The following is a 25,165-nucleotide window of genomic DNA, read 5'->3' on the forward strand; positions in this document are numbered from 1 at the left end:
GGATCAGATGAACCTGGAAATGATCGTACAGGGTCAACATGCGATCACGTCCTATTTCAAGAATCCCAATCCACTATTCGAGGCGTCTTATGAGTTTGCGCACGGTCCGCTATGTGGTCCCATAACATTGGGGCCCTCGCCTGATGGTGAATTGGTGTTTCCGTATAAGAAAGCATTGGCGATGGCGGCAGGCCCAATGGCCGCCGTGCCTGAGCATCATTATCGTCGCGAAAAGTGCATTTGGGAACTGAAAGTAGCGGCACAACGCGATCTATGGTTAAATTTGGAAAAGGCGCGCTTCGGAGATCGCACCTGTGAGAGCGCTAAAATTGAGGTATATCTCGCCGGGCGTCTCGAACCTCGCTTTATAATGTGCCCGGAAAACATTTCTTTGGCACGTGATCTGCCTATACTCTCCGCTGCGGATCTGGGTGCTCTCGGTCCCGATCAAGAACCACTACCGGTCTTGATTCAATACACCGGCGACGGGCAGCCGGGTAAAAATGCCTTCCGTTTAGTTTGGACCGAACTGTTCCATTTGCCACGCAATCCCGACGGTAGTTTGGCATCGTCATTGCTGCAGGATGGCGGCTGTGATTTCCGTTGTCCCGGCGATACAGAGGTCTGCATACCGCGCCGCCTGCTATGTAACGGTGTTGACAATTGTCCGAATGTGACGCACATCTCGACGATGGCTCAACTAACGCGGCACATTGAGTGGAATTTGGAGCAACTCGGTCTGCTGCATCACGCACACGCTTACAAAGATCTAGTGTTGCATGACGAGTCCCCGGAAATTTGCCTGCGTCAAGAGCTAAACGAGTTGCCATATGGCAAACTGATATTGATCACATTAGGTCTGAGTTTATTGCTGACGCTGTTCGTGGCGATATTATGCCGCATGTGTCGGGGGCCTGGCCACGCCTATCACAGCAGATACTAGAGGTACGAGTGTTGGTTGCATGGCAAACCGCTAGGCGCACAAGTGTAGCAGTTGTGTGCAGCGAGGCAGGTACAGCGCGAGCAGTATGATTCTGTTCATTGGCGGTAGTATAGAAAACTTATGCTGTCGTGCCAAGGAAGCAAACTGCTTTGGAGTTAATGAACAAAACATATATTTTTAGTGTGACAGTGTGCTAGATAACCACACATATATGTATATGAAATTTTTTATTTGTTTTTCGTTTTTTTTTTACATTTAAGTATTGTACCTTTTTGGAATACCCACTGAGCGAAAAATAGTTGCCTGCTAAGTAGTCATTGCGGGACATTAAATTAATAAACATATTCTAATTGTAATAGATATACATAGGCGAATAAACAAATAAGTCGAGGTTGGACTTTTATATTTGCACCCCCAGTTTCGTTGGAATTGAAGTGTGTAAACCAAAAGCCAGGTTAAAATGACATAAGGCCTTTGACTCTTATATATGCACACCTCTGGCATATGATCTGTAGGCATTTGGTGGGTTATCGTTTACAGTTGTAGGCCTTAGTAATAACGGTTTATTTTTCACCAAAGTTAAATCTTTTATATATAAAAGTTAGTATGATTTTACTGATATCGGTAATATAGTAGATTTTCATCATTGAAGACTCACAAAAGCTCGAGCAATTTGATAAGTTATACAAAAATTCGGAAATTGTAATTTTAGAGTGCCGATTTCTGTTTTGTCTGATGTCTTCATCGGAAACACCATGAGGCAACTTTAATGCATTCGCATGAATATCTAAACATTTCATTTAGTTTACTTGTCATTAAAAGTTTAACCAGCTGTTTATCAGTGGTACTTCGTTCCTCTATTTATTGTGTCGAAGTCTACCATGTCATAATAGTTTCCATAAACCACTTCTAGCTCGAAGAGTCTAACTTTGAAAAACTATAACTGTGTTCTTAGGTAATTCAACCATACTAAGTAACTACCCACAGTCTAGCACAAATAGCATATTTGCCCTAAAATAATGGGCGTTGTAAGTAATCAATTAAAACCGAGTTATCCGCAAAATGCAGTGTTCTCAATAAGTATTGGTCTACACAAGTTTATATTATTAATTTACCGTCTTTGACATATTGAACTGCCAATGACGCACAGAAGTTTGTGATTTTTAATAGACCACAATAAATATTTTGATATTATGAAGAAATTAGCATTTAATATTAATTAATTGTTTTGATAAGTGAAGGAAAGAACTACAACATTAACTTAGATTCATTGTAGAGATATATAATTAATAAAAGATAATAATAACTCTTTTTAACACTTTTAATTATAGCATATTTGTGCTTTCTGTCTTATTATTTTCTTTATTTAAGCCAATCAAGCCGGTGATACACCTTGTACCATAAATTTGCACGTCCGTTGGTTAGACTTTGTCTGAATATGATATTATTCATATCGAAAGACATTAGAACACTCGTATCAACAATTTCATTGAAACCTGTTCTATTACTTTGTCTACAACAAGAGTCGTAAATTTTGTTTATTTTGTACCCTGGTTAGGTTAACTTAGAACAGGTGCGCTTCTATCGCAGAAACTCACTTATAATATATATAATAAAAAAATATAATAATGTTGGCTCTCTGTAAGGAAAATATGTCACAGTGTGTTAGGAAATGAGGAAAAATAACCATAATATTTATTTACGTACAGTTGATTTTAGAAAGAGCAATACCATCTATGGTTTCATATATTTATTTCCGGCATCTCGATTTATGATTGAGTACATAATCACGACAATCATGTTCGGGTGACTATTTGTTTCGAATGATAACGAAATTTACTCCCAATACATACTCTTAAAACCTAAAAAAAATGGATGAAATTCGAAAAAATGGGTGAAAACATTCAGATTGAACCATCTTTGCTTATAATCGTAAAGAAGAATGATACATATGCTGTCTGTTGAGCACATCGAAAGGTTAGTTTTATCCATAATCAAAATAAACTCATTTATAGGTTATACCTTGCAAGGTGCGAACCGGTTGTTTTAAAAATTATTATATATTTTTGTATTATATTATTTTTATTTCTTCTATCACTCATCAGCCAGTGCAGATATATAAAAAAGTCTCTGAAACTTTAAATCCTAATCTGGAATTTATTTTCTGTGCTTTGCTTTTTTTGTACACTCAAAATCGCTAGTTTTCTATTAAAAGTTCTCTCTGTTTTAAAAAATGTACGTTTGCAGGAGAAAATTTGCCTGAGAAATTATATGCCCAAAACTAAACACACTCAATTCGGGAATTGAAAGTATGAAACCAAATTCTGAATTGAGAATAAAATTGTAAAAACCCCACTAGAATTATATGAAAATAAAAAGCAAAGGAGAAGAACAGAAATATATAGTTATAGTCACTAAGTGGTATATAAAATATATTACGATTAAAATGTAAGCAAAAACAAAAACAATTAAACGAGCACACAAGGAACATAAGAAAAAAATCATAAATAAAATAAATTGCATAATAAAAGGATTGATAATTGAAAAGTAATTATAAAAGTAAAAAAAATGTATAGTATATATATACAAGAACATATATAATGTATTCTTTTAGAATCACTATGTAAAATTAGTAATAAAATGATTTCAAACAAATTAAAAATTATATACAATGTTGCTTTAACTTAGTTGTTGATGGCGGACGGAAATGTATCGAAGTTAACTGGAGATTTTTTATTGTACCCTTCTTTATAAAACTTCCACTAAATTTTTCTTGTTATTTTTAGTCTTTTTTTCTCTGAAAACAATTTAAAAAAAATTTATTTCAATCAATTAGCATTAAATATATTTTAGATTGATTGTGCCACCTATACCTAATCGAGAAAGATAAAAGTCATATTCGTACTTATGTACATATACTTATACAAAATATCGGGATAACAAGACAGATGAATTTCGTGAACTTTAAAGTATTGTAACTAGCTCCTAATTAACGTTATGTTGGAAAATACTAAGTAGATGCGCGATAACTCGAAACAATTAATTAAAAATAAAATTATCATTTAAATTTTCTCACAAAAAGTCGAAATGATATCATTATTTGTTACGTCACCATACTCCAAATATGTGGACCTGGGTGCCAATAACTCACTTTTTACATAAAAAAGCGGCTAATGGTCTCGTATCGGATGATGGAGTCATGTGTAAAAGTTCACTCAAGTGAGTAAAGTTCTCTGATTGCCATTCACTTGGGAGTGGCCAGAAACGATTCTTTTACATATGGCTCAAGCAGCTCACTACTTCCGGTCCTCGTCCCGTTTGAAGGCGAACTAAAGTGAGAAGGCGAAACATCCCCTCCACAAGGCAGTGCGCTAGGTTTGGGACTCGCCAGGTAAAAACTGACCCCAATGAAAAGGAACAAAAAGCCTCGGAAGAGAAACCCCCCTTTTGATGACGACCATGGTAAAACGCACTAAGGATAACGATTTAAGAGCATGCTCCTGGAATGTCATGTCGCTTAATTTGGAAGGTGCTGAAGCGAGTTTTTGTGGAGCGCAAATTCGGTATGGGATTCGTGGTGGGAGAGAAATTCCGTTGTCGAGTACTGCCATTCACCCCGGTAGATAAACGTCTAGCCACAAGCTGATTTGCGCCCACGCCCCGATAGAATAGAAAGACGATGTGACCGAAGATGCCTTCTATGAGCGCTTAGAGCGTACCTATGTGAGCTGGCCCCGTCACGAAGTCAAAATCTTGCTTGGCGACTTTAACGAGAGGGTAGGTAGGGAAGGTCTCTTTGACACGAGGAAACCCCAAATGGGTTGAGGTTGATCTACTCTGCCGGGGTCCGGAATATGGTTATCTGTAGTATTAGATTCGTACATAGAAAATTTGACCAAGCTACCTGGTTGTCTCCGAACCGAAAATCCACCAACTAGAGTTATCATGTTGTAACAGACGGAAGACACGTCTCCATTGTTTTAGACGTGCGTACCCTCCGAGGTCCTAACATCGACTCGGAACACTATCTTGTTGCAGCCAAGATTCGCACCAGCCTCTGTGCGGCAAAAAACGCACGTCAACAACATAAGGAAAATTCGACATGGAACAGCTGCAATCACAACAGATAGCCGAACGATTTTCTACTCGACTTGCACTCCTGCTGAGAGCATTCGTCAACAACTCGACATAAGGAAACTGTGAGACGGCATTTCAAGCTTCTTACGTACAGCTGCAACCGAAACCATTGGTTTTCGGAAAATGCAAAATAACAGCTGGTACGATGTTCTATTATTATCTATCTTTCTTTAAACTCTGGAACGATTTTTTTTTTTTTTTTTTTTTTTTAATGTGGCATTAAAAAATACATAAAACCCTAATGTTTTACTTTTTTATCACCAACCCCTATTTTTTTATAGCCATCTTAGTAATTGAATCATTTTTCATCCCGCTCGATAACTGATCCATTACAGTGTTTTTAACTGTACTTTGATTAAAAATCTAAAATTCTCTACACAGTTTTCGGCTCACTCCCTACACAGTTTTCGGCCATCATTATTGTTTATGTATCAAGCGTAGTATTAAGGTTATGATAATTGTAATATTGCTTCTCAATGTAACTCTCATATTAACTATTAATTATTACTATTTTATCCATAATAATACAATAATTAATTTTAAGTGTATTTGGCATGATTAGTTCGGTTAATAAAATTTTAGTTAAACAAGTGATTTACACAACCCTAAAAGTACTCAACACGTGTCACGAGCTCCAACCAACAACGACTTTTGTATTGTAAGTATACTTTTTATACTCTCGCAACAAAGTTGCTAAGGAGAGTATTATAGTTTTGTTCACATAACGGTTGTTTGTTAGTCCTAAAACTAAAAGAGTCAGATATAGGGTTATGTATACCAAAGTGATCAGGGTGACGAGTAGAGTTGAAATCCGGATGTCTGTCTGACCGTCCGTCCGCCCGTGCAAGCTGTAACTTGAGTAAAAATTGAGATATCATGATAAAGCTTGGTACACGTATTTCTTGGCTCCATAAGAAGGTTAAGTTCGAAGATGGGCAAAATCGGCCCACTGCCACGCCCACAAAATGGCGAAAACCGAAAACCTATAAAGTGTCATAACTAAGCCAATAATAAAGATATTAAAGTGAAAAAAGTTAAAGTGAGTGAAATTTGGCACAAAGGATCGCATTAGGAAGGGGCATATTTGGACGTAATTTTTTTGGAAAAGTGGGAGTGGCCCCGCCCCCTACTAAGTTTTTTGTACATATCTCGGAAACTACTATAGCTATGTCAACCAAACTCTACAAAGCCGTTTTTTTCAGGCATTTCCATATACAGTTCAAAAATGGAAGAAATCGGATAATAACCACGCCCACCTCCCATACAAAGGTTATGTTGAAAATCACCGAATTAACCGACTAACAAAAAACGTCAGAAACACTAAATTTTACGAGAGGAATTGCAGAAGGAATCTGCACTCAGGCTTTTTTGAAAAATTGAAAATGGGCGTGGCGTCGCCCACTTATGGACCAAAAACCATATCTCAGGAACTACTCCACCGATTTCAATGAAATGCGGTATATAATATTTTCTTAACACCTCGATGACATGTACGAAATATGGGTGAAATCAGTTCACAACCACGCCTTCTTCCAATATAACGCTATTTTGAATTCCATCTGATGCCTTCTCTGTGTAATATATACATTAGGAACCAATTATGATAGCGGAATAAAACTTTACACAAATACGGTATTTGGAAAATATGTAAATGACGGATAATGAAATCTCCATTATCACTTTATCATGCGAGAGTATAAAATGTTCGGTGACACCCGAACTTACTTGTTTTATATAATTATTTGAATTTTTTTGGACTATTGTTTCAGGTTTTTTTTTCAGGAATTTATTTTTTTTTTCATAAAACTAATGTTTTCGCTATAATCCTGGCCGTAATTATAACTTTAACGTTTTCCATCGATAAGTAATTTCATTAATTCTATTTATATGTGCTTTGTACAGTGAGCAATGCCAAGATAACGCAAAGGGGCTGATTTAAGACGTAATACAAGTTGGTCCAGAAGTATGAGAGATAAAAGATCACAAAGAACCGAAGAACAAATCCAGCAACACAATGCTGATGCACGTGTGAGCATGCAGCAATTGCGTGAAGAACAATCAGAAGATACACGAGCTGAGCGCAATGAAGTTATTCGTTTAGAACAAAGACAATCACGCCGTTTCACGGTTAGTAGGCGCAGAACAAATGACCAACAACGTCAACAGGTACATTGTGCATTTACATCTGATTCATTTTTGCATTTAGTATTCCAGTATGAGCCTGATATTGAATATTATGCTAATTCAAAAGTGGTAATTGGTGCTTTGGATAAGGAATGTCCGCATTGTCATGTTCTCAAATTCAAAAATGAGCTACCTGGGATGTATTGCGCGTCAGGAAAAGTGCAACTACCTGAAATTTAGACACCACCTGAATCAATCCTATTCTATATTCCTGAAGTCAATTCGAACATTCAATTTATGCTTTTAATTAATATCATTCAGAGTAACAGAAATAGTTCGAAATACTAATGCTAATGGTGAACCATAAAATTCTACATTCAAAATCAGAGACCAAGTTTATTATAAACCATCCAGTTTGTTTGTGCTCACTAGAGATGGGCTAACAAAAAATATTATTCACGCTATAGTATTAAAATATTGGTGTTGTTTGTTAGTGGTACTATCGTAATTAATATGTGATATGTAATTTTAAGAAATAAACTATAATAACTGAAAAATAATATTTTTTGGCGTTTGTTGTTTTATATTCCCTTATCGTTCATGGCGCTCCATGCCTATTTCACGCATATACTACTTAATATAAGTAATTATGATAAGTAAGTTACTTTTTGTCTACACTAAAATTTATCTAGAAAGTAGAAATAATTTATAGGGCGAAAAAACGTTTGCCGGGTCAGCTAGTAGTGTTATATTTTTATTCCAGTTTGTCGCGATCAAATTCAGAAAAATATTGTGACCCTTTATTTTATTATTACAGGTCTTTCCATGCGACATTATTGCTCTCCATTCATTAAATTTGTTACAGCTCGCTTACTATGAAAATACTGTTTGTAAGTTGGTTTGTAAAAAAATTTCAGCAATGACATAGTAAGTACGACACAAAAATTATAAAAAAAACTTAAAAGTTAGAAATCTAAAATGGTTAAGCATTTTTTTCAAAACCAATTCAAGGAACAACTTTGATTGAAGGTAAATATAATATACAAGTTGTAAGATTATTTATATGGTCTTAGTCTTGTCATAACTGACATTCACAATTTTACAACTCATACAGAGACGGCGGGGAAAAATTTGAGCTTCTCAAAACATCTAATATTTCTAGGGAAGTTGATATATAGACAAAACCAATATCAATACATACGTATTCGAGATGATCTCGATGTAAAAGCCTACCGTCGGTCAACTGGTCATCTTTTGATAACGCGCTGAAGCAAATTAGGCTTAACAGATGCAAGCAGTTTCTAAGTGGCACGCTGTCAACAGTCATGGAAATTGTCCATTTTTCGGAAGAAAAAATCGTCACTTTTGAGGAAACTGTTGTATTCCTGGTTTCATTACTGCAAATTATTGGCCGCTTGGAAGTTTTGATTTGAATTATTTGCTATACTGCATATGATCAGAGTTGGATAAAATGGTCAGTCGAATACTTCACAGAAATTTAGAAAGTGTCAAAAAAGCTTTGGTTCGAACAGTGTCGTCAATGCAAATAGAAACTGTCCGCGTTGCTATTGATCTACGAAAAGCACAATCTCTCCATTTCAAATAAAATTTCGTACATTTCTCTTTTAATTCATGATTATTAAATAAAATTTACTTAAAAAAATGCTGTAGTTTCACTTTTATAACGGCCTGAATAGAACTTGTGAGAGAACTAAGTTCATATACATGTATGTATATATTTATATTTTGCATACAGACGTACACATTTGGCGAAGAAGAAGTGGTCAAAGAAGAAAGGAGGTGTAAATTTCATCCAAAATCAATCCATTGGTACATCATAGAACGAAAGTCGCTTTACTCAAATGCTACATTTAAATCGCCCACAGTTCAAGTACATTAAATTTTAACGTTTAACAGTTTAGATGTTTTTAAAGTCATTGCATTAATGTAAAGAAAGGCAAAATTAACAATAATTTTTAATGATCAAAGATATTTGTCGTGTAGTGTTTTTATATATGTCACGTACAAGTACAAAAACTTTACTTTACGCTTATATGGATGGATTTTATTATTATTTTAGAACAAAGTTAAATAAATTACAAAAGAAATAATAAAATACAAAAACTGAGAGTAATTTTAAAACCCGTGTCTTCGATAGTTTTCGTCTTTTCAACTTTTTCTTTCAATACGTGTGTCTTCGTTGGCTTTGTCGGCACGAGAAAGGTAAGTGGCCATTCACAGTCCTTAACCTATCCCCCAAGTGTACGTTCAGAATAAAAACATCATGGCCAACTCTGGTGAATAAGAGTAGCCATTAAATTATAAATTTATTGTATTATATTTATACATTTATAAATACTATTTTAAATTTTTATAGAATGAAGTTTAATGCTGCTATCAAAAAATTTAATTATATCTTCTTGATATTTTTTAAGTGTTTTAGTTAACTGGAAATTATATTTGATAATGAGTAGACCAAAAGAAAAAACTATTGTGGAAAAATTTGGTATTACATATCATAATGATTCTTTTGAACACTAAAACAAAATTTTTCATTGTAAGATAAATCAAGAGATAATTATAATGCTCACCTTTCCTATACTTTAAGTATAAATTTGTTTAATCACAAACTACATACACTTTCTATATGTTAGAATTTAGCTATACGCCGGCGATCATGAATCCTAACCGTTCCCAAATGGAGTGTTTGTTTAGGAATGTGAGTATGATTTTTTTTTTGCTCTAGCCGATTTAGTCAGTTGTTCAGCATTTAGCGATGAAAATATAATATCTATGTATATTTTACGAACAACTCTTTACATAAAAAATTATCATATTATTTTTTAGTTCTAAACTAAGTTTTTACATGAATAGGCTTCTTAAATATTTTTTTTTTTGAATTTGCAATATCTTTATAGTATAAATACAGAAAATATATTTCATTCATAAAAAGTAGTTTAAATTAGCTTACGCAACACTGTTTCGCTATGCTCAATAGCAATATTTGATTTTTGATGAATTCACGCACAGTTTCGATGTGATTTTAGGTGATCACGGATTTCGATTGGCCCATATATTGATCGTCATTTATGTCCTCACGACCACTTTGAAAACGTTGAAACTCGTGCTCTCTGCTACGGGATAGGCAATCATTTTCATAAACTTGTTTCATCAATTGAAACGTTTCGGTGAAAGTTCTACCAATTTTAAAACAAAATTTAATGTTAGGTCTTTGTTCGAAGCTCATTTTCGCACCGATAATACAAACATACTGACACTTAAGCCGCAATAACTTCACTTCCAATCAATGAAATGTCATGAAATTCGATGAATCGCTAATGATAGCAGATTCAAACGCACAAGTCGACATCTACATGGCGCCACCAGGGAGCGCTAGATTCAAAAAGCTTTGGAACGCACTGAAGGGATCGTAATTATCCCGGTTATGCAACGCATTATGGTTGAGGGTTTGTTGTATCTGCGTATACATTAGAGAGTGATTTTTATATTCATAAGTGTTAACTCGTTTCTGCATAACAGCAACTTTGGAATGAGTAGCAGTGTGTTATGTGTGATCCTGAGCAGAATATCTGGTAAACCGGACTCTTTTAAAATAGCTCAGATTGGAGAAGTTCGAAAGGCACGAATACTCCTTCTCGCTTCCGCATGGTAAAGTGCATTTAAGAGTTTGATATAAGTTTTGGCACAGTGCCCGTGTATTGCAATTTTTGATAACAATAAGGCTCTTGTGACATTAATGAGAGTGTTTGGGTGACACAAACAATTTCTTGATGATAAATACTTTATAATGATTTGTTTTACAAATAAGTTCAATTGAATATATTTACAATGTTTTTTGTAAGAAAGAGTTTTGTCGAATATTAAAACCTGGAATGCTATGGGTACTTAAAAAGGATAAGGTGGAAATTAGCAATTATATTTTCTACAAATATGAAATGTGGAGTTCTTCTTTAATGAAATTTTTGCACCAGAAATTTCGGACCTTTTGTTGACATCATTTAAAATTTTGAAAAATGCGTGTTTAACTTGTCTTATAGTTTTAAGTTTTGTAAAGATCACGACGTCATCTGCGTATATAATTTGTTTAAATTGTGGGTTATTAAACGCAAGAGAGGTTTCCGCAAATTTTTCCGCGATTTCTTGGGGTGTGTAAATAGGCCCTGAAAGCGTGTTACGAGTAATATAGGATATAGTAAATATATGTGTGGATTCTGTTAGCATCTTTATACCGGACCATATTTGTTTCGGCTTCGTAGTTGGGTTTATATTGGCTATTAATTTTTCCAATGATTGCCTTTTAGCCAACCTTAACTCCTTTCTAAAGTTAGCTTTAGCCTTTCTTTTTTCAACTAGCTGACCCCGCAGGTGTTATCCTGCGTTAAATTGTGTGTTTTGAAATGAAAAGAAAGTTGAATTTATATTGTGTTGAAAATCTTTTATTTGCGATTTTTCTACATTTTTTCAATGTAGCGCAGCTTGATTAACAACATTTTTCGGTTTCTGTTCCGGTGCGTAAATGTACAGAGATGATGGTTTTCCAACTTATGAACAAGCCACATATAGCTGGCCATGTGAAAAACATGCCATTTCCAGATTTATGCCACACATTTCTAGCGACTTTCCTTATGTCCTGTTGATTGTCATCGCAAAAGCTATTTTCCCTGGAAAATGAATACGTTGGAACTGAAATGGCAAATCGTTGGAACTCAAAAAAATTCGTAGAATCAAGCATTCTGGCCTCTTGTATTCGAGATAATCGATCGATTTGTATGAGCGCAAACCTTCCGTAATTTGCTTTGAATCTTCCAGTTTAAGTCAATGATATCGGTATTTTTGGCAGCTAAAATTGCGCGTACAATCACGAACTCAATTTGGCCAATGTTTTAATAAACATTAGCGAATACGATGTAAGATGTCTTCGGCGATGTCATTTTTGTTCGTACCCCATAATTGACGCGGACTTGAAGGCTGATATGTCGAAATGAACAACCCGAAAAGTGTACGAACTTCAGTGCCATGCGAAGTTGCTATCGCATCGTCCGTCATTTGTGTGCATGCTTCTCAAAAAGTTTCACACACCGTACCATTCATAGTATCAAAGGTAGAAGCAATCGTCGTTCTTCGGGTGGATTGTGTAAATATTTCTTCGACGATGCATTCCATTTATAATATCAAGGTATTTCCGAAAACAGCGATGTTCTCGCAAACGGATCACTGACGCAAGTTGAGAAAAAACCCGTCAGTGTCAATTCTGATGTTGGAAGTGTTTCCGCTGGTTGTACTGTATTCTCTGGGTTGAAATAATCTCTTTGGCCTTCTCCAAATGAACTGCGATATTGCTTTCTTTGGTGACGTACTTGCAAATGGTACAATGGTATGAGTTTTGAATGTGAATTAGGCAATAGTGGCGAATGCTGCATGTTCTGTTCTCATGTATATTCATCATTTCCGAAAGAAATCACATGGATAGTGTTTCGTTTATTTATTTTTGGATATACAATCTGAAGTGGGATTGTGGTGTCCGCAAAGTCCATGAACCATATTGGTCTTCACCATTTTGTATAATTCTGGATCTATCTCTGAATCATGAATTTCCGCAGAAATGATTTCATCAATTTTATCTGGTGTTGATCCAAAGAAGAATATGAACGTACGGCAAACCGCTTTTTTGCTCCTCAACAGAGTACATCCAGCATCTACAGGGCCCGGCACTCGAAGTGTAACCCATTTAAAAAACATATAAATTCGGGTTGGAAAAGTATTTCTATTTATTTTAAAGTACGAAATGTTTGAAAATAATCATAAATTCAAGACCAATTCACTTTTGCTCGATATGACCACTTTTTGTCTTAACTATGAGACGGTCAAAAAACGAATCCCAAGCTGCCCGAAAGTGACTTGCCGGTATTTTGGCCCACTCACGGACAATGGCTTTCTTCAGCTTCTCGAAACTAGTGTATTTTTTACTTCGGATCTTGCTCTTCAAGATGGCCCTGAGAGAATAATCCATTGGATTCGCATCTGGTGAATTCGAGAACCATTATTTCGTCGTTATGATGTTCCGAACGTTGTTTTTCAGCCATTCTTGGTTCACTCGCGCTTTGCTCAATTGGAAAACATTTTTCGTCAGAAAACACAACTTCGGCCAAGCGAAGGAACTGCTTCGCTCTCTCAAGTCATACTTGTTGCTGCTTCGGTGTGAGATCATGGGCCTTTTGGAACTTGTAAGGCTTGACCTTGAGCTCATTTTTCAATATTCGTCGGATGCTGCGGTCGATTATTTTGAATTCTTTAGCCATTTGATTGGCGCTTCGTCGTGGATTTCGCTCAAGTCGTTTTTGTACACTTGTGAACAATACTCCGAACTGTCATTCAGCAAATTTATAAACAGCTGATTCCAGTGCGACAGCTGCGCGAACGGTGTGAAGGTGGTTACTCTTCGAGTGTCGGACCCCGTAACTTCATCATATATACATATGTACGTTGCTTCAAGGGAATGTCCATCAAATATCGTAGCTGTTGATTGAAAAGCCGTGCTGTGACATCGTGACGATCTTACTGATTGAGCGCGATTCAATAATTCCGTAATCTATGATATGGCCATTTTGCATTGCAAGTGAATGTAACAAACAAATCCGCCCGTCCATAATTCTCCACGTACAGGTATGTCACCGCATCCTGCGAGTGCTTGGGCATGTGTCTTGAGCTGCCATAGTATATTATTGCAAAAAAAACGCCTACCGACATTAGCTCGACCTCTTGGTAGCATCGTAACAAATTTTAATCTGTAATTGATCACTTTGTATGAAACATTCATAAAGTTTTTACTGAATAATTTTCAATAATTTACCGTTTGAATAGCCGAAATAAAGGAAGCAAGCGATGAAAAGTGAACGATTCAAATAATTTACAAACTAATCAATAAAAAAATAGTGTGTGCAAAAATGTCAATTTTTGTAAATTTCTAATTTTTCGAATTTTCCTCATGAAAATTATAAAGTTTTTTTATTTTTAAACCTTCCCAGATCAACAGCGAACAACCTCTGAAAATTTCATGTCGTTGCTTTACGTCGAGAATTCATGGTCCGTTGTAGATCTTTCTATTTGAGATCCCAATCTTTCGTATTTTCAGTTGTTGTTCTGAGGACTGTTAAAATGTTTTGGTTCACACGCTCTACTTGACCGTTAACGCGTGGAGTACGTACGGCGACTTTCGTGTGTTGAATGTTAAGGTTTCTGTAAAACTCTCCAAAAACTTTTGATTATTTGGGATGGTAGGCCAAAATAGGATAACATTTCATTTAAAGTTTTGAGAACGTGACTAGTTTTCGTATCACGTACGGCTTTAAGGGAGGAACCTGCTTTGGAAGCTTAAAAAATCGATTTTTTTTGCTTAAATCTCTTTAAAAATAATCTTTAAAAATAACCTAAGAATATGTCCCCAAAGTTTTAGATGAGAATTCGAAATATTGTCGAAGCTAGAAGGGAAATAGTGACCGAGCGTCTAGCAGATGTATTATATGAGCGATTGGGCAGAAAGCGAAAACTATTGCGCGCGATTTCTCGGTTTTTGATTTTTACGATTTTTTTTATTTGTCGGGCAGGATAGAAAAAAAAACTAAACTTCATATAGAATTGGGGCAAAGTTTATTATCTTTGGCACTAAATTATCTTCTATGTAAGCTAAAAAAACTAAGAAAATTCAAGTTTGAACATACTTTTAAACAACACAAAGTAAAATTTTTTTGGTCAAAAAACACTTTTTTTCAATTTTTAAAAAATTTGTAAAATTTTACACTTTTTTTTTAGAATTTTATAAACCCTATAAATTTCGCTTTAATCACTTATTTCTTTCCCTCCCAAAAAAATCCCCAAAAAATCGATTTTTTTGAAGCCTCTAATGCAGATTCCCTCCTTAACTATTAAAAATTTACTGAAAACGTCGGATATAGCTAATATGAGGGAATTTCCCTGCTTTCTGCGTATAAATGGACCCATATGATCCAGAGGAATGCAATCAATTGATAGAATCAAAGTGCATAATACCTTCGGATTTTCCTGAGCGTTGTTTCTAAAACACTTAATACATGCTGCCATATAGTTTTTCCTCATTTGCGAAAACCAGTACAGTATCTGTCCGATATGATTAATAGTCGTTTCTACCGCGACAATGGGCAAACGTACACCTGTACAACAATAGGTTCGTTGGTTAACGCTTTGATGAGGGTTCCGAATGAGTGTTGCTGTTCATTACCCCACACAAATTTATTTTGATTTGATTTAGTTACCAAAATAGTAATTAGCCTCGAAATCAAGGAGTATTCTGGGACAAATTTCCTGAAAAACTTCGTAAGACCTAAAAATCTCCTAACTTCCTTTGTGTTAGTCGGTGTTTTGAAATTTTTTATAGCGGCTACCTTCTGCTTACTCGGTACCGTCTCCGTCGATGATATCCCGAGATATTCTATTATTTTTTCAAGAAATCTACATTTATCTCCTGCTTCTTTAGGAAGTGAAAAAAATCGTTCAAGACGTAAAAGTCTTTCGCACACTGTTTTACTTGGAATAATTATGTCGTCCAAGTACACTAACACTTCACCTGTGTTGAGTTCGGTGCGAACGCGATGATTCTTTAATTTCGATTTGGTGATAACCCATCCGAAGGTCAAGCGTACTAAAATATTTATTACCCGTGAGCAGTGCAAATTAGTCTTCCATGTTCGGCGTGGGAAATAGTTTAAACGCCGATAATCTACACAAAGACGATGTTCTTTATTCTTTTTTTCGACTTAGACGACTTGGGACGAGTACGGCGATTCACTCGGCCTGATTATATTATTTTCTATGTAGTAACTCACATACGGTTTGCGATACGATAGGTCGTCTTGAGAATGGAACTCGATATGACTTTAACATGACAGAATCATTGGTGGTACCATCTCTACTTCGATTTTATTATCAATTTTTAGCATTGTTTTTATTTTATTATAGGTGAAGACGTATTCTCCTCCACTAAAACCATGTAGAGTCGAACGTTCGTTTTTCTGGATACCGATTTTCCTAGCAAATTTTTTGTGCACAAGGGTGAGAGTGCTACCCGGATAGACGAAAGCATTTCTACAGTATCCATTTACACAAACAATTTTTACTATACCCTCGTTACCATTTTCTGTATGCACATTATTTGGATTAGTTTCATGAGCATTATTATCCGAAATTCTATTTACTTTCATGTTTTTCTTTTAGGGACTCTCCTCTGTTTTATGTGTCGTACACAGCGTTTGAAAAACTACGCTAATCTCGTAGCATTTCATGTTGTCCTCGCTACCGCTCTCACTTTATCGAGAGCCACAGCGGAGCCTTAGCATAACAATGTAAAAGTATGTGCTCTACTCTGAGTTTTTTTAGGTAAAAACTATAGCTGTAGCGAGAGCAAAAAATGAAATGCTGCGCTATGCTCTGGCCTAGCGGTAGCAAAAAATTGGAAGCGGTAGCAGAGCAGAGCTAATGAAAATTTTCATGTGCTACAGCTCCCGCATGTGTTTGTTGTTTTTTCTTTTTTGCTATTTTCTGCCATCTACAAATATGTACTACTGTGCCAAAAAATATGGTGACATTGTATTTGGTTTGAAAATTCTTTATTTATTCTTCCAAATCAATTTCATCCCCTTCAAAGTAATCCCCTCCCGATGCAATGCACTCATGCCAACGGATTTTCCAATCTTCGGAACACTAGTCGTAGTCACTTTCCGGGAGGGCCGGATAGCGTTACGCAAGCGACTCATAACGTTCAAATAATATTCCTTGTTGACTGTTTGACCGGTTGGAAGGAATTCATAATGCACAACACCACGATAATCGAAGAAAACAGTCAACATGACCTTGATTTTTGAGCGACTTTGGCGCGATTTTTTTTGGTCTCGGCTCTCTTTTGGCACGATATTCGCTCGATTGATCGGTTGTTTCGAGGTCGTAAGCATAGATCCAAGTCTCATCGCCAGTTATAATGCGTTTCATGACACCCTGGTAGTCGGAAAGCATCGTTTCACACACTTCAACGCGGCGCCTTTTTTTCAAAAAAATCAATGTTTTCGGTACCAGTCGAGATTTGACGCACTTGAGGCCCAAAACATCCTTCATAATGGTATTGGCTGAGCCCTTCGATATGCCAACTTCATCAGCAAGGTCTCTAATTGTTAATCGACGATTTTTCAACACCAAATCATTGATTTGTTGAACGTGAGCTTCGTCGGTTGAGGTTGATGATCGCCTTGTATATAAAGAAAGTTGTGTTAGTTACACCATTTATAACTCAAGAACGGTTGAACTGATTTGGCTTAAAAGTGGTGGGGAGGTAGCTTAGAAGCAGGGTAAGGACATCGGATACTTTTTATCTCTTTATGTTAAAATTTAATACAACTCATAAATACAAAAATTATATTTCAAATCATAAGCATTTGTTCAAAATTTATGTAAGACTCATTTGAAAATTTTAGTAATTCAAAAATAGAAAGAAGTAAGTAAAAATTTGCGATTTATGAGTTATACTGATTTTGCTCCTTAACCATTTAGTTTTTTTAAGACGAACAAATTAATTGGGTTGCGCGAATTACTGAGAACGTGTCTGTGCCGAAGCGAATGTAAAAGATACCGGTTAAGAAAACGTCCGTTCGCGATTATAATTTTTGAACAATAGAATTCTTTATTACCAGAGTTTCATGGTATAGCCTAAAACTTAACCTAATATCTTAAACTAGTGGTAAATATGTATGTAAAAAAGGGGAAAGTACATATATGTAAATAAAGTCAATCTGGAAAATTCATGGTAATTGAGTATTGTAATACATTTGTAATATATGATGTTTTCGGTAATATAAAAATGGTAAATATTTTACATAATATAAAAAGCATTTTATAATTTATTCAATTATTATCTAATTCACTTCATTAACATATTTCTTAAAATATTTGATTTTAGATCTATAAAGTCACTTGGTGCAACAAGTACCAAAATATTTCGTAAGCGATAGCTTGTTATGCGTATCGGCTTCATTTAACATACACGGAAAGTCAGTTAAAAATTCTCTTGCAAACTGTGGCCAATTTACAAAAACATATTGCTGCGAATCAATCCACAATTTTGCGGATCCTCGAAGTTTTTGTTGTTTATGCCAGTTATATGCATTCTTTAATATTTCGACACGTTTTATAAATTTAACTGAGTTTAGCGACGTTTCGTTTATTGGGTTATATTCTAATTATAATTGGATCATCATTACCAATTGGAATATGTACATCAGATATAATTGGAATATGTTGTGGCGTTGTGTGACATAAACGTTGGTTGTAAATTTGACGCATACTCGTGTTATGCATACTTACCCGTCTATCAATCGTTTTTTCGAGAGCTGATAAACGTTGTACCATTATTTCGTTTCGTTAATCACTCTCACTTTAATTATCTTCAGTGATATGATTTTTCAAACTTTTCGTTGGTTGGATTTTGGTACCAGACGTAGGCAATCCTGGATCCTTGTTCTTGCTCCTTAGCTTTTTTAACGTAAACATTTTTTGTCCCAATTTGAAGGCTCTTAGCAGCACTCAAGCGTAGTAGCACGATTCCACTTCTGAACTGTCACTGCACAAGCACAAAAATTTTGTTTTACGCCCTTATGGTTGGCTTATATTATATATTATAGCTGACTTAACCGTTGCATGAAATGAAAAATGGCCTGAATCACTTTGAACGGAATTCAATGAAGATGGTTTGTAAAAACAAAAAAAATAAAAAATGTTAGCTTACGAGTCATTCGAGTCTTTTAAGACTTCTTCTTCTTTTTTACTGGCGTTGACACCGATTATAGCCGAGTTAACAACAGCGCGCCAGTTCCTTCCTATTCCAAGCGAAGCCAGGTCCTTCTCCACGTGGTCCTTCCAACAGAGTGGAGGTCTTCCTCTTCCTTTGCTTCCCCGGCGGGTACTGCGTCGAATACTTTCAAAGCTGGAGTGTTTTCGTCCATTCGGACGTATATCTCGTACAGCTTCTTCCATCGAATGCAATATTCGTCGTGGCCAAAGTGCAAAGGACCATATATCTTTCGCAGAACATTTCTCTAGAAAACTCGCAACGTCGACTCATCAGTTGTTGTCATCGTCCAAGCCTCTGTACCATATAGCAGGACGGGAATAATGAGTGACTTATAAAGTTTGTTTTTTGTTCGTCGTCCGAAGTAACACCTGTTGGCAAGAGTAATCCTGCGTTGGATTTCCAGGCTGACATTGTTGGTGGTATTTATACTGGTTCCTAAATAGACGAAATTATCTACAACTTCAAAGTTATGTCTGTCAGTAGTGACCTGCCAAACCCATTTGCTTTGCTTCCTTGTCCAGTCTGGAGAAAGCAGAACTAACGGCGCGGGTATTGAGGCCGATGATATAAATATCATCGGCATATGCCAGTAGCTATACACTCTTATAAAAGACTGTACCTGCTCGATTAAGTTCTGCGGTTCGAATTATTTTCTCCAGCAGCAGATTTAAGAATTCGCACGATAGCGAGTCGCCTTGTCTGAAACCTCGTTTTGGTATCGAACGGCTCGGAGAGGTCCTTCCCGATTCTGACGGAGCTTTTGGTGTTGCTCAACGTCAGCTTACACAGCCGTATTAGTTTTGCGGGGATACCAAATTAAGACATCGCGGCATAAGGCAGCTCCTTTCCGTTCTGTCGAAAGCAGCTTTGAAGTCGACGAAGAGGTGGTGTGTGTCGATTCTGCTTTCACGGGTATTTTCCAAGATTTGGCGCATGGTGAATATGTGGTCGGTTGTTGATTTGCTAGGTCTAAAGCCACACTGATAAGGTCCAATCAGTTTGTTGATGGTGGGCTTTAATCTTTCACACAATACGCTAGATAGAACCTTATATGCGGTGTTGAGGAGGCTAATCCCACGGTAGTTGGCGCAGATTGTGGGGTCACCTTTTTTATGGATTGGACATAGCACACCTAAATTCCAATCGTTGGGCATGCTTTCGTCCGACCATATTTTACAAAGAAGCTTATGCATGCTCCTTATCAGTTCTTCGCCGCCGTGTTTGAAAAGCTCGGCCGGCAATCTATCGGCCCCCGCCGCTTTGTTGTTCTTCAGGCGGGTAATTGCTATTCGAATTTCTTCATGGTCGGGCAATGGAACGTCTGCTCCATCGTCATCGATTGGGGAATCGGGTTCGCCTTCTCCTGGCGTTGTGCGTTCACTGCCATTCAGCAGGGTGGAGAAGTGTTCCCTCCATAATTTAAGTATGCTCTGGGCATCGGTCACTAGATCACCTTTGGGGGTTCTACAAGAGTATGCTCCGGTCTTGAAACCTTCTGTAAGCCGCCGCATTTTTTCGTAGAATTTTCGAGCATTACCCCTGTCGACCAGCTTATCAAGCTCTTCGTACTCACGCATTTCGGCCTCTTTCTTTTTCTGTCTGCAAATGCGTCTCGCTTCCCTTTTCAACTCTCGGTATCTATCCCATCCCGCACGTGTTGTGGTCGATCGCAACGTTGCGAGGTAGCCAGCCTGTTTTCTCTCCGCTGCGACACGGCACTCCTCGTCGTACCAGCTGTTCTTTTGCACTTTCCGAAAACCAATGGTTTCGGTTGCAGCTGTACGTAAGGAGTTTGAAATGCCGTCTCACAGTTCCCTTATACCAAGTTCTTGACGAGTGCTCTCAGAGAGGAGAAGTGCAAGCCGAGTAGAAAATCGTTCGGCTGTCTGTTGTGATTGCAGCTTCTCGACGTCAAACCTTCCTTGTGTTTGTTGACGTGCGTTTTTTGCTACACAGAGGCGGGTGCGAATCTTGGCTGCAACAAGATAATGGGCCGAGTCGATGTTAGGACCTCGAAGCGTACGAACGCCTAGAACACTACAGACGTGTCTTCTATCTGATCACAGTATGATCGATCTGGATGGTGGCTTTCCGATCCGGAGACAGCCAGGTAGCTTGATGTATTTTCTTGTGCTGGGATCTAGTACTACAGATAACCATATTTCGGGCCCCGGCGAAGTCGATCAACCTCAACCCATTTTTGGATGTTTTGTCGTGGGGGCTGAATATACTGAAGGATGAATCGTACTCGGCGACGGAGTCTACCTCCCATTACAAATCCCACACCAAACTTGCGCTCCTTTATATGGCCACTGTAGTAAATGCCAAAAAGACCTACTCGTCTCAGTCCTTGTCTCGTCCATCGCATTTCTTGGACGGCGGTGATGTCAGCCTTTAATTTCACGAGGACATCAACCAGATGAGCAGCAGCACCTTCCCAATTAAGGGATCAGACATTCCGGGTGCATGCCCTCAATTCGTAGTTCTTATTTCGTTTGCCATGGTCTTTATCAAAAGGGGGGTCTCTCATCCGAACATGGTTGTTATTTTTCATTGGGGGTGTTTTCTTACGTGGAGGGTTCCAAACCCCGCGCACAACCCTATGTAAGGTTTGTTTTGCCTTCTCACTTTAGCTCGCCTTCAAACGGATGTTCTTAGGCTACCCAGAGTATACTTGGCCAAAGACCGGAAGTCGTGAGCTGGCCACTCCCAAGTGAATGGCGATCAGAGAACTTTCCTCACTTGCGTGAACTTCTACACATGACCCCATCCTCCCTTTTAAGACTTTACGTTCTAAAAATAATAAAAGAACTTAACCCAAAAAAATCACCAGGACATGATAATATTACCCCAAAAATGCTAACTAAGTTACCAGATATTGATGAAGAAGTGCTCTCTTTGCTCTTTAATGCAATTCTTAATCTCGGATACTATCCTAATTCGTGGAAAAAGTCGCAGATTGTCTTGGTAGATAAACCTTGAAAAGACTTAGCACAGCTGTCTTCATACAGACCAATCAGTCTTCTACCCTGTCTTACCAAAATATTTGTAAAAGTGTTATTATCAAAGAGGACTCTTTATTACTCGTACACCTTAGTGACGAGCGAGACCAATGGTGTTTTGTATGAAAATATATGAACTTTGGTATATTTCTATCACTTCGCACGGTTGATTTATCTGTTTTCATGTTCATTACATGTCCAAATTGGTTTGTAGGTTTATCTAGCACTCATATAAACATACTCACATGCATAAATATGTTAATTCGGGTCTATAGCGAGCTCTTTGCGCTCGACTTGTTCGTGCGAAAGAAGAGAAAAAGAGGGAAACAGTCAAAAGAAGAGTGTGTTTACAAACAAAACCAGGATTTTGTGTGTTTATTTCAGCGGTCGGCATTTCTTAGCACAATTGTGCAAACTAACTTCACACGTACGCTTACGCTCTATCGTTCAGTCGTTGTCGAGCCAGCAACGAATTAACATCACGTAGGACTATACCGCAAAACCAAATATGCCCTGCGAGAAATATTTTACGATTCTAAATGCCTTTGGTGCCATGCAATGCCTTTTATGTTCTAAGTCTTTTAAAGATAATAGGGAATAATATCCTTAAAAGACATTTTGTTAATTTTCATTATACTAATAATTATTTATAAAATTTGCTTAAATTTAATTGCAATTTCTCACTGGGCTACTTTTTTTTCGTGCTCGCCAACACAGTGACAGATCCTCTCATGCCGACCACTGGTTTATTTTTGCTCAGTATTCTTCTTCTCTCTCTCTAATGAATTCGTTTTCTGTACTCTTTTGTATTATGCAAGTCAGTTGATGACAGATAGTTGAACGCACAACATATTACTGTGAAAATACGCATATTTTGCGCCAGTTCTCAGCTTGTTTTTTATTATTCTGTTCGCTTTGGTTATAATAATGAATGATGAAGTGGAATATGTTTATAATACACAATTACGTTCTAGAAACATCAGTGCAGATTTTTATTATCGCTTAACATCAGCATTGGTAAATGACATTCAAAATGGAAATAATGATGTTGTGCGTGAGGAAGTGGATCTATTCGAAAGCGATGACGATGATAGAGATGTCCATTATGTGCCATTTGAAGATGCATCGGATATTGAAAATGAAATCGAGCCGAATGAAATATTAGATAGCGACGAAGAGGAAGTAATCGATGGAGTAGAAGAAAAAGAGCGTGAAACTCCAGCTGCTACTGAAAGTTCTTACTACAGTAAAGATGGGACAGAATGGAGAAAAGAGCCTTATGAAGCAATTCGTACTCGTACACGCAATATTATGCGCTTTAGGCCTGGACTGAAGCAACAAAACTCTGTTTCCATTGAGGTATTCAAACAGTTTTTTACTACCAATATTTCATTCATTATCATCAGTCAAACAAATCGTTATGGAAGAGACCAATTTGCAAAATGGATTGCAGAAAATCTAACCTCAAAAATTAAAGTTTGGGTGGATTTCACTAGCACCGAACTTGATGCATTTATTGGCATTGTTATTGCGATGCCACTCAAACGATTCAAGTTATTGACGCGTGAAAAAAGGATGAGAGCGGAAGGGAACCAAGGAGAAAATGTATTGCTCAAACTTGTGAAACGGTACACACCGGCAGAACAATAGTAGCTGACAACTTTTTCACAACACTGACAGGAGCCAAACGATTGGCTCCCATTGGACTTGCTTTCGTCGGTACTCTTTCTCCACCACAAAGGGTCTAATAACCCCATTGGACTAAATTCTAATATTGACAAAATCCCCTTTCACCCCTACTTCTCATGCAAGGACATTGCAGGATTTGTTATCATAACCGCAGCACTAATCCTAATAACACTAATTAACCCGTATCTATTAGGGGACCCAGATAATTTTATCCCCGCCAATAAGAAGTGTTTACCCGAAGAATTGAAAAAAAATCCACCTCGTCCGTTGCTTTCTACTCTTTTCGAGTTTTACGATAATTTCGTTTCGATTTGTAGCTATGTTCCGAAAAAGAACAAGGCAGTCAATTTGATTTCTAAAGGCCGGCGTTGACTGCATGGATCAGATGGTTACCCATTACACTACAAAACGGCCAACGAAACGATGAACATTTGCAATTTTTTGCAACTTGTTGGACGGGATGGGATTGGCTGCTTTCGTAGTTTGCAAAGAAATCCACCATCTAGATAAAAAGGATGCACGACGCACTTTTCTTTACAGTTTATCGAGAACATTGGCAACGCTCAATATCGAAAATCATATGAACAATCCCAATGTCATCAAACATCTATCTTGTCGTTTGGCTTTTGAATCCTTTTTCGGTCGTTCACTCAACATCCCATCACGATTAGTAGCTACAACATCAAAATATAACACGTATTTCTATACAAATGTATGTAAACACATAGGGTTAACATCAACTTCTGCCGATGACACAGCCTTAGTGAGCCGTAACAAATCATCAGCATCAAGAATATTAGCATAGCACTTAAGGTTTGTCGAAGAATGCCGAGCCAACTGGCATATATTTATAATAAATGTGAATGAACAAAAGTGTAAGCATGTTATGTTTTCGCTAAGCCCAAAAAGGTGTCCGGCAGTAAAAATTAACAATATTTTGGTACCCCAAGCGAATGAACTAACTTATCTTGGTATTCACCTAGATAGAAGACTTACGTAGAAAAAACATATATCTAGTAAAATAACTTGAATATGATAAGAGCTGCAAATTTAAATTTGCTTTTAAATAAAAACTCCAAACTTAGCTTAGACAACATCCAACAAAGTGCGGTCATAAAGCCGATTTAGATGTATGGCATTAAACTGTGGGGTACGACCTGTGCAACTAATATTGATATAATACAAAGGTTCCAATTAAAAATGCTTAAAACAATCACGTGTACATGCGTAACGCAAATATCCATAAAGTCCTTGGTATTATTTCTATGGTAAAGAAAGAAGTAGAAAACAGATGAATTAAATATATAAGTTAACTCGAAACGCAAACCACCAAAATACCAAATCAGCATTGTCTGCCTAGCATACGTTTCAGGCAATGCT

At 37.0% G+C, this 25,165-nt stretch overlaps 3 protein-coding genes across 5 annotated transcripts in view; 2 read left to right on the top strand and 1 right to left on the bottom strand.

Annotated features, from left to right (window-relative positions):
* Window positions 1–25,165, bottom strand: part of LOC120770695 — a 207,615-nt gene that overhangs the window by 153,522 nt on the left and 28,928 nt on the right. The window lies entirely within an intron of this gene.
* Window positions 1–25,165, top strand: part of LOC120770697 — a 158,986-nt gene that overhangs the window by 113,952 nt on the left and 19,869 nt on the right. The window lies entirely within an intron of this gene.
* On the top strand, window positions 6,823–7,711 carry LOC120770076. 3 transcript variants are annotated; one of them, XM_040097218.1, is made up of 2 exons: window positions 6,823–7,246; window positions 7,332–7,711. In XM_040097218.1, the coding sequence occupies exons 1-2, from the start codon at window positions 7,046–7,048 to the stop codon at window positions 7,335–7,337; spliced, it is 207 nt and encodes a 68-aa protein (XP_039953152.1). In that variant the 5' UTR covers window positions 6,823–7,045; the 3' UTR covers window positions 7,338–7,711. The 3 variants fall into 3 exon arrangements, with proteins under 3 accessions (XP_039953152.1, XP_039953151.1, XP_039953149.1); XM_040097217.1 differs by having other exon boundaries at window positions 6,823–7,207; window positions 7,287–7,711; XM_040097215.1 differs by having other exon boundaries at window positions 6,823–6,912; window positions 6,983–7,711.

Source organism: Bactrocera tryoni, chromosome 3 (genome assembly GCF_016617805.1).
Source record: "Bactrocera tryoni isolate S06 chromosome 3, CSIRO_BtryS06_freeze2, whole genome shotgun sequence".
Lineage (NCBI taxonomy): Eukaryota > Metazoa > Arthropoda > Insecta > Diptera > Tephritidae > Bactrocera > Bactrocera tryoni.

Excerpts from the sequence above, each read along its gene's own strand:
- LOC120770076 (XM_040097215.1), top strand. The coding sequence starts at position 7,046 with ATGAGAGATAAAAGATCACAAAGAACCGAAGAACAAATCCAGCAACAC.